This window comes from Enhydra lutris, unplaced genomic scaffold, assembly GCF_002288905.1.
Source record: "Enhydra lutris kenyoni isolate GAN:26980312 unplaced genomic scaffold, ASM228890v2 scaffoldscaffold66, whole genome shotgun sequence".
Classification (NCBI taxonomy): domain Eukaryota; kingdom Metazoa; phylum Chordata; class Mammalia; order Carnivora; family Mustelidae; genus Enhydra; species Enhydra lutris.
The window spans coordinates 16260159-16270983 of record NW_019154150.1 but is presented as its reverse complement, the minus strand read 5'-3'; the positions used below and the strand labels follow the sequence as shown (position 1 = coordinate 16270983).

At 48.0% G+C, this 10825-nt stretch overlaps 1 protein-coding gene across 2 annotated transcripts in view; it reads right to left on the bottom strand.

Annotated features, from left to right (window-relative positions):
• The window catches only part of LOC111159097 (oxysterol binding protein like 10), a 305114-nt gene extending 298096 nt beyond the window's left edge, over positions 1-7018 (bottom strand). For both annotated transcript variants that reach the window (XM_022521495.1, XM_022521496.1), the window contains exon 1: positions 6704-7018. In XM_022521495.1, the coding sequence (XP_022377203.1) occupies positions 6704-6984 (281 nt within the window). In that variant the 5' untranslated portion in view covers positions 6985-7018. The remainder of the gene's footprint in view (positions 1-6703) is intronic.
• Between the last annotated feature and the right edge of the window lie 3807 nt (positions 7019-10825).

Genomic DNA, 10825 nt, shown 5'->3' with positions numbered 1-10825 from the left:
CCACATGATGGAATTCCAAACAGCAGTGGACGCAGACTACAATTATACACAGCAACATGGCGGGGCTTACAAGCATGTTAAGAGTGAGATGCCTGGCACAAAAGATCACATGCTGTACAATATGAAAGTCAAGAAGAGGCCTAGCTCATGCAAGGTACTGCAAGTCAACAGCGGAGGCCCGGTGGGGGAAATGACTGGAAAGGAGGCGGGAAGGGGCTGGCTTCTGGTTCTTGATCTGGGTATATCCCATTTACAAAAACCCACGGAACTCTGTACACTTAGAAGTTGTGTACTCTTCTGAATGTATGTTAAACTTCAACCTTACTCTCAAAAACTAGTTACTCAGAGATAGGCGAAAATTTTTCCCCCTCTGTAATTTTCAGACTGCAGAATGGATGTAAGTTCACCTCAGGGAAAAAAAAATAATAATAATGGGGGAAAAAAGGAGAAATAGTATCACCCACCACCCACCAACAAAGGAAACCCATGGTCACCATTTGGCGTATATCTCCTCAGATACACACAATTTTCAAAAGGGAGAGGAAGAGCGCATCCCACAGGGAGGGGTTAACTCAGGCAGGTCCTCAATAAATATTGTGAACCATAAGTGAATAAATCACATTATATGCTCTTGTGTAACCTAGGCAACCACCCCTTTATTATCGCTGTCCGTGAAGTAATCCAGCGTCCCTAAAGGATTTGAGTACACAGGCTCACAGCAATCTGGCAATCCAGACAGCAAGACGTGTGAATACTTTCTAAGTACATGTGGGCAAGAACAGAAAACCCAGAGCCACGATTTTTCAACTCTGGTATCACCAACTGCCTCTAAAATTTGCAGAGTACTCAAAAAGCATTTATTTTAATTCAGAGTGGTTTTAAAAGTTAATATATGCCCCCTTGACTTTTCTAAATGAGCCAAGTAGCCCCAAAACCCTGGAAAACCATGACCAGAGGCTAAACACTGCATTCCCAAAGCATGTCATTAATGCAGATCGGGTCAAAACCAAGCCCTGGATATTTGGCCACTAAAGGCCCACACTAGGTGAGCAGTGGTGGGCCCTAAGTCAGGGCGGGCACGTCACAAGATAAGTCAGACTTGCTGACCCGGAAGATAAAACCCAAAGTTTGCAGACAGCAGAGCAAATGAGAAGACCTATGAACTCTGGGAGTCCACAAGGCCATAAAAGCAGGCAGAGAACCAAGAATTACAACAACAGTAGCTAACACTGGCTGAAACACAAGTAAACTCTGGTTTAACTTCTTCTCTGTCATTCATTCAGTCTCTTAGTTATTCGATAATATCTACTGAACCCTTATTACATGCCAGACTCTGTTGTAGACACTGGGGATACAGCAGTGAATAAAGCAAATTATTCTCTGTCCTCAGGGAGCTTACATCCCGTGCAGAGACCAGAATAAAATATGGAGCGTGTCAGACGGTGGTGATTATGGAGAAAAATAGAGCAGGGAAGGGAGACAGGGATCTGAGGCTGGAGGAGGGGAGTAAGTCACTTGACGTAGTGATGCAAATGTTTGCTGGGTTCCAAGTTTTAAAATGATGCCTTTAAAATCAAATCCTCACATGCTCGCCAAAGAACTCTGGGATAATTATGTTAATGGAGTCCCAGGGTAACCACAGCATTCAGAAAATAAACCAAGAACTTTATGGACCAGAAAGGATCCATTTAAGAGGGACAAACTGAAGATCCAATATTAGCCTCCAGTTCTCCAGATCTTGCTATGCACTGTTCTCAGCCACTTACAGACCAGTATCCTCATGTAATCATCACACTGAACTAATGAGAAGGGTAACATCTTTTCTCCATTTAAGAGATGAGAAAACAGAAGCCCAGAGCAATTAAGGAACTGGCCCAAGGTGACACGCGTGCTAAATACTGATGTCAAGGTTTGGCCCCAGGGTCCACACTCCCCTTACGTTCTAAATAAATGTCTACTGCTGGCCTGAGGTGTTATTTTGCTCATACTACCTTACTTATTCTATTCAAGACTTTCCTTTTAATATTTTTTTAAAGATTTATTTATGTATTTGAGAGAGAGAGGGTGCACATGTGAGGCGGGGGGGGGGGGGCGGGGAGTCTTGAGCAGGCTCCCTGCTGAGCATGTGGGGTTCGATCTCACAACCCTGAGATCATGATCTGAGCCGAAATCGAGACTCAGATGCTTAACCGACTGAGTCACCCAGGGCACCCCTTGCCTTTTAATACTTTAGAGTTCTTACAACCCCACTAATCTCACACACACATACACACACACACACACACACACACACACACACACAGGAGGTGGGTTTCATATTTGTAATACCTTCTTTTCTCTAGATAATAAAAACTGAATGGCAATGAGGACCCTCAAATATTTAAATACCACTTTTTAGATCCAATTAGAAATTTCTCAAACACCTGTTGTTATGAGCAAACCCAAAATAGTTCTCTTGGGTGAGACTAAAATTAGCCTTAGGGCAAATTAGAGTTCATATAGCCAATTTCTCACTAGGTGTAGACATCTCAAACTGAACACTGCCCAAAGGGAACTCCTGGTTGTCCCCTATCCTCCCCTGTGACCCTCATCTCTATAAAGAATACCTCAACATCCCAAGTCTCTCAGAGCTCCAAACTCAAAAGTTCTCCCTGGCTCCCCTCTCTCTCTCACCTCCTCATCCAACCCATCAGCAATTTCTAGCCTCCATACCCCAAAAATGTACTGTTCCTCCACTTCCCCTATCCCCCAAGGGCAAGCCACTGGTATCCTCTGTTTAGAACCCCGTGAGGAGCTCGTCAGTGGTCTCTCACTTCCCTATCTGACTGACCCTTTGAAAACCTCATCTCCACATAGTACCCAGAGAGAACTTTTTTTTTTAAGATTTTATTCATTTATTTGATGGAGAGACAGAGCACAAGCAGAGGGGAGCAGCAGGCAGAGGGAGAGGGAGAAGCAGTCTCCCCGCGAGCAGGGAGTTGGATGCGAGCCTCCATCCCAAGACCCTGGGATCACAATCTGAGCCTGAGCGGAAGGCAGATGCCTAACGGACTGAGCCACCCAAACACCCCTGGAGTGAACTTTTTAAATCACAAATCCAAATGTCTCATCTTTCCGCCTAAAATCCTTCTGGACCACCAGAACACAGCCTCGAATTCTTCCCCTGGCCTACAGGGCACCGTGTGACCTGGCACTGGCCTGCCTCTCCTAGCTCTTGGGGTTCACTCTCCCCCTGCTTCACTCCCTATGAAAACCAAAACAGGAGTGAACAGATAGTTCTCTAGATTAAAACATGAGTAGCAGTAAAGACACTAGATCCACACATATCATTTCCACAAATACTTATTTCTCATCATTTTTTTAAATACAGTTGACCCTTGAACAACAGGGGTTCGAACTGTGCAGGTCCAGGAATACACAGATTTTTTTTTTTTTTTACACAAATACAGCAGTACCATAAGTATATTTTCTCTTCCTTATAATTTCCTTAATAACATTTTATTTTCCCTAGCTTACTTTATTGTAATATATAAGACACATAACAGTGAAAACATGTGTTCATCAACTGTTTATGTTATTGGTAAGGCTTTTGGCTGACAGTAAGCTATCAGTTGTTAAGTTCTGGGGAAGTTGAAAGTTATATAGGATATTCGACTGTACAGGGTTCGGTTCCCTTAACCCCTTGGTTGTTCAAGGCCAACTGTATTTTTTTCATCTTCATAGCACCTGCCACTTCTGTGGTTGTTTTGTTCATCTGTTTAGATGCATTCCCTCTTTAACACCATCTTATAGAACTACACCTTACTGTGATACCGGAAATATTTTCCCTTAGCTGTAATGATTACAGAGTCTCCTCAGTGTACCTTTTCACCATGCTCTGATCTATTTCGCACTCCCTCAGCCCATGGGCTCTGGATGTACTCTCCTGACTTGAGCGTGTCCCACCACGCGCAGCCTTCTCTCCTGGAGCCTCTCTATCCGTCACCTTGTTTATGCTCCACCCCAAACTGCCTTCCTGGGGGAGTGGCTACAGGGCCAAGCGTGCTACCAGTGAGTGGTGGCAGAAAATGACACTGAGTGTTAGAATATACACTCTGTAGCAACATGAGGTCCCCCAAGAGGACACTTGAGTAAAAACTGCTCTCGGGTGATAGGTACCACATCCTGGAAACTGGTGAAGGGCGCAGTCTGGAAACACATGCTAGCCAAGAACTCCGTGGCTGGAGATTTGTCGTGAACTGTAGGCAACTTAAAAGGTACTGCCAAAAGAATATACCACGAGGTCCAAAAGCAAAGGTAATTTGCATGGGGTCACCCCACTGTTTGTACCAAGGCATTCCCCTGGACTAGGGAGCTCTGGACTCCTTCCTCTCAATTCTGCATGCCCTGCGCTACTTCAAGGGAAGACACCTATGCATTCTGCACACTGGAATAGCTCCAGCTCAGCACTTCTTGGCCATTTGGCTAAGACCAAGTGGAAGAGCTCCAGCCTAGCACATAGTAGGTCCTCAATAAATTTAGTCTCTGAATAAACAAACTCATGAACAAGTGAATGTATTCTTTCTCCTCTTCTCTTTTCCTTTTCACTGTTCCAGACCTCTCCTTGAGAGGAAAAAAATGTGCAATCACTGAATCATCACAAATCCTCTCCAGACCACTAATGGACCCTCGGCCACAGTTCAGAGAACGCGGATGTGGGGAACAGAGACCTGGCTACTGAGACATGAACCATTAGAAAGAGACAATGCTCTGGGAGTCAGTGGTTACTGAGAAAATCATGAGTGTACTGGGGTTAAGAAGAAACACTGGCAGCTATAGACCACAGTAAACAAACTCAACAAAGCTAAGACCTCACCAGTGTATGCAGCTCATTTCACCTACACAGCCTGCAATCACATCACTATTATTATTCCTACTATTATTATCATCAATTTCCTATTCCCGATCTGGCATAACCTAAATACCCCAGTGGATTTAAAATTATACAAAAGCATGAGTGACTCCAATTCCTCCTAAATCCACAGCAAAGAGCAAATCCTTTAATATGCATTGCAGGTAAAATACCGTCCCCAAGTGAAACAACTGTAATCCAGGGTAAAATCTCTGTTGGCCTCATAAGGTACTTGTAAAAAAAAGAGAGAGAGAGAGAGCAAGAGCACTTAAAGTGACTGCCCAACACACAAAACAGACGCTGTCACCAGCATGGCACGATTACCAAGAACTGAAATCAGATTTAGTCATCTCATGTCTCCCTCATCCTACACACTCTACCTGTTCTTTTTCAGCTTTCAAAAATTGAAGGAGGAAAAGAAGAGGCAACAGCACACAGCAGGTCTATTTTGAGAAATAAAAAGATTCAAAAGTTACAGTGCAACTTCCACTGACATAGTAGCAGATCTCCGAGGAAACCCAGGTGACTCAGAAAGTTCTCTGTCTCTAGTATCTATACAGAAACAACTCAGTGTCCATACTTAGGGAGTCATCTTCCTCCTAGTTGAGTTTCCTGTAAGTAACTGCCTGATCAAAGTTTCAGCTGGAAGCAATCTGAACGATTCCAATCTATCTGCAGGGAGAGAGCACCAAGTCTAATCAGCAGAGAGAAGCAAGAGTTCCCAGGGTCAGGTTCAAACTCCACAAGCATCCTTTTAAGAACTCCAAGTCCTAAAATCCAAGGGCTATTAAGAGCGGAACAAAAGATCTAATCAACAAACTCTCCAAAAATCCCCATTCCTCTTGCATGGACGTTTGTATCTCCCTCTGGCTTGTTTTTGAAAAACAAAGTATTAAAAAAAAAATTAAGAGAAAAAGAAAGGAAGGAAGAAAGGAGGAAAGAACTGTAAATGGCAGCACCACATCTGCTCCATCCAAGTCTTCCTCACTATCTTCTCTATTGAGCCCCACATATTTTCACCAATACAAGTGCGCTGGGAGCTCCTTCCCTTGACATCCCCATCCTTCCGCCTGGCCATAACTAGGTTTCCCAACAGTGAGGGTAAAGTGAGTGAGCAAAGAACTTCAAAGGGCACCTAAAGCGGGGGGAAATAACAATTTAAATAGCAAAGTGTCCATTTCCAAAGGGGAGAGGTTGTTTAAATAAAAAAATAAAAAAAATAAAAAATAAAAAAAAAAAACAACTAAACTTCTGTTGCAGAGATTGGAGGTCTCAAGCCTCCGACGGGGCAGGAGGTAGCACGCGCTCCGGAAAGCGCCGAATAAGTGGAAGGTTTTGTCGGTGGTGGTGGTGTTTTTAAACACTAAAGTTATAAAGGAACTATATTACGGAGAGTATTGCTCTGATGGGACCAGCTGTATTAAAGCTTTTTCAGCGGCACAAAGCACGACCCCCCCCAACCCCCCACCCCCGCCTCCCTTCCTCAGCCATTCTTCAGGAGTGCGGGAAACCGCTAGCAGGCAGGGCCCTGGGACCAGCGGGCTCCTCCCGCCACTCCAGTCCCTGCAGGTGCCGGTGCAAAAGAAAACCGGGGCTCTCGCCCCTCCTTCCCCGCCACTGCGGTGCTGGGGTGGGGTCACAGCGCGCCCTATGCCGGGCGCCGCACCTGGAAAGGAGCCGGGGCGCAGGAAGAGCCCCCGCCGAGGCGGCTCCCGCTCCGCGGGTGGCACAGTAGCGCACGCACACACACACAGACACCGAGAGCAGCGCGAGGGGAGGGGCGCGCGGTGGCGCGGGCGGCTGGCGCGTTACCTGTTCTGCCAGCCCTGGAGGAGGTTGGTGTATTTGCTGAGCACGCCCTCGAGCGCCGGCTCCCTCCCGCGGCCACCTCCTCCCGACGGACTAGCGGCCACCGAGCCCGGGCTGCTCCGGCTGCCCCCGCCGCCGAACCCCGCTACCGCCGACCGGCTGGAGACCCCCCGGCCGGCCAGGGAGCAGGAGGGCGAGGAGCCCGCCGAGGTGGCGCGGCTGCTGCTGCGGCTGCTGCTGTTGCTGCCCCCGCCGCCGTCTGCGCCTTGGGCCGCCCTCTCCATGGTCCGTGCGCGCCGGGAACGCGGGTGCCCGCCGCAGTGGCGGCCCAGGCGCTGGAGCTCCTGGCGCGGCGGCGGCGGCGGCGGCTGCTGCTGCTACAGCTCCCGGCGCCCGGGCCGCGCGTGGCTGCTCCAAATCCCCGGGAAATGCCTGACTCATACAGGAGGAAGAGGAGGAGGCGAAGGAGAGCTGGGAAGGAAGCCAACGGGGCTGGATGCAGCTGCGGCCGCCCCTCCTCCCGCCGCGGCCCCGGCCCCGGCCCCTCCCTCCGCACTAGTTTCCCCGGCAAGTTCGGAGCGGGTGGCGGGTTCGGCGAGCCCTCCTCGGGTTCCTCTTCCTCTTCTTTCGAGTCCCCTCAGCCGTTCGGTCCCGGGGGCGGGGGGCGCTGCCGGGCCCCCAGCCGCAGGGTGGGCACGCCCTGTCACCCTCGCGTTCCTTCTGCCGCCCCCTCTCGGATCCGAAGGGGCGACAGGGAATCTCCGCGCGTTCCTCCCCACCCCCAACCCACCTCGGGACCTGGAGGGAGGGGCGGCCCCACCCACCCGGTCCAGCCGGATATGGACCCGCCCGGCATGACACAGGCACACACGCACAGTCCCTCTCTCTGCCTTCCGCACCGAGCCTGGGCCAGATACACGTACACGGTAACCTGGCAGTGAGCCTCACAAGCCGAGTAAAGTCACAGGGCGGCAACGTCCTCCAGGTTCTCCTGCCTGTCGGGTAGGGGAGGGAGGGCAGGTCGAAATTTCTTTCTTGCAGGTGAGCTCAGCGCCCAGCGTTTTCACGCTGCAGAGTTATGGTAAATGCATCATGGACACCAGGGCCCTGACTGAAGTGGGGCCAGGGAACTCAGGTACCTGCCAGTGCCTCCTTACGCTGAGTGCTCTGGATGCCTCACTCGCCTCACCCTAATCCCCACACTGATGGACCCATAAATCTGGCAAGTCAAACCTAGGGAGTCGTGTTACCATGAGCACCTAACCCTGGGAACCAGGGACCGTAAAACAGGTTAGAGTGCGCTAAAGGTAAAGGAAAGTAACAGATTTACAATCATAGTGATGTGTTCTCTGCTGGCTATAACTTCTTCCCTGCACCCCCCACCCCAAGACAAGCCGAGCTGCTGCAACTAGGTCTCTAAATCTAAAATTGTTGCTCTTTGGTAAAAGGAGATGAGTTGCACTCTCTCCACCACTAATAATTTTTGTGAGTATAAATATCAAATGCAATCTGGAAGTTTCTAAAATTACCTAGAAAAATAGCTTTGAGGAGCTCAGACACCACACACACACAGTGATAGATTGATAGGTAATCCCTGCCTAAAGGATCCACAAAGCCATAAAGCAGATAAATAATTCAACAGTTTAAAAAAAATTACTAAATGAAAGAGTCAGCTCTCGTAGATGCAATTCCTCAAGCCCCACCCGTTTCTATAGAAGCTTCATATCCTTCCAGAAAGCTTTCTAAGGTGGTTTACCTCTAGAAATTGTCATGGAGAAGTTTCTGGGGCTGATTAGAAGTGGTTATGCCCTGAATAAATTACAATTCCAGGTGCCTATACAGTGTAAAAGGAGAAAATATCCTCCAAAGAGATTCCATGGTAGGAAAGACTAACTCTGAAGCCAGATGGAGCTGAGTTGGAATCTATGACCTACATGGAGTTAACTCGTTTAGGCTTCGTTTTCTCACCCACAAAATGAGACCAAATGGCACTACTGGCTGTGAGGGACTATGTGAGACTATTTATTTGTTCAAGATATTTACCACCTCTCCCTGTGGGAGTATCCTCCCTCCTGGTTGACCTCAGGCTTGGCCATAGAGCTGCTTTGGCCAGTGGAATAGAAACAGATGTAACATACACCATTTCTAAGCATAAGCTTTAAGAGCCATGATGTGGTTCAACCACCTTTCTCTTTTCCTTCTACCAGGAGATCCGCATGTCCCGGATAAAGGATCCCTTCCAGTCTGGGTCCCGGATGGAGAAGACCTGTGGAAATTGGCAGAACCAAAGCCAGTTAGCGTTGGCCATGTCACATGCACAAAATGTCTGTTATAAACCACAGAAATTTTATTTTTTTACAGATTTTACTTATTTGAGAGAGCAGAAAGCCCAAGTTGGGGGGTGAAGGTGGGGTTGGAGGGAGAGGGATCAGAGGGAGAGGGAGAAGCAGACTCCTGGTGAGCAGGGAACCTGACATAGGACTCAATCCCAGGACTGCAAGACCACAACCTGAGCCAAAGGCAGATGCTTAACCGACTGAGCCACCCAGATGCCCTGAGATTTTCTTTTACGATTTTTAAAAATTTATTTTAAAGAGAAAGAGCATGTGCATTCAAGCAAGGGAAGGGGCAGAGGGAGAGGGAGAGAGAGAATCTCAAACAGACTTCAAGTTGAGTGTGGAGCCCAAGGGGCTCAGTCTCACGACCCTGAGATCACTATCTGAACTGAAATCAAGAGTGGGATGCACTACCCAGTCGCCCCACCACTGAGATTTTAGGAAGCATTTTTACCACAGCACACTTCTCCTAAGCCACCTGTTACACAGACCAGTCTGTGAGTATCCATGAAGTCCTTAACTGATAGGAACACTAAGAAGCTGGGCACATACAGGACTATGAATATCAGTCACGATATGCCAGAATAACACCCCTTTTCATGGGAGTCTGCACCCTAAGTTCCCGTTCAAAGGGGAGAAGTGCCACCATTTTATTTCATATCATCAACTCTCTACCACTATTACTCCCTCCTACCCAGCTGACCTGTGACGGGATGAGCTGGGGGAGGGCTATGCTGAAAGGGATAGTCAAGGCTAATGTGTTAGTCTGTTCAGGACTGCTATAGCAGAAGATCATGGCAGGTGGTGTATCAACAACAAATGTATTTCCCACAGTTCTGGAAGCTGGAAGTCCGAGATCAGGGTGCAGGCATAGTCAGGTTCTGCTGAGAACTCCGCAGGGCCTGGATTTATTGTGGAGGAAGGGGCTAGGGAACTCTTGGGGCGGGGGAGGGAGGTCACTTTTATAAGAGCATAAGCCCATTCATGCAGGCTCCGGGCTTGGGCTCCTCCTAACAGCCCCACCTCCTAAACCATCACGGAGGGTGTAAGGATTTCAACATATGAATTAGTGAGAAACAAACATTCAGACCATAGAGCGCAGGATGGGCCAACAACAAGTCAAAGTTGTGGGATCACACACGGCCAAGGAGGGAAGTCAGTAGCAAGAAGTAAGTGGAGCAAACATGGTGGAAGTGGTAGTACCATGGGGGGAGATGAGGCAGGGATGCTTGGGTGGTTCAGTTGGTAGGGCGGCTGCCTTCAGCTCAGGCCACGATCTCAGGGTCCTGGGATGGAGCCCCACATCAGGCTCCCTACTCAGCAGGGAATCTGCTTCTCCCTCTCCCACTACCCCAGCTTGTGCGCTCTCTCTCCCTCTCTCTCTACGTTAATAAATAATTAATTAAAATTAAAGAAGATAGAAAGAAAGAGATGAGTCAGGTGCTCTCCCCCCCAGCAGCCCTCTTCTCTGCTCTCCTGGCATGGTTTGAGCTTCTCACCCATGGAGTTTTGAATTAAAAGTCACTTCTTACAGAAAGCTTTCCTGACCCACCCTAATGTAGCAAGATACTTGCAAAAGAGACTTGCAAAATTCTCTTTGGAAAGTCTTCATGTTAGAAAAACAATTTGAGAACAAAAGACATAATAAATTGGGAAAAAAAAAAAACACCTTCGCATATATATGATAAAAAAAATTGCAAAATATATATAAGGGCCCAATATAAGGGCTTTTCAATTTACTCAGATTGCATAAATCATTAAAAAATAAATAAAGATACAGATGGAATGA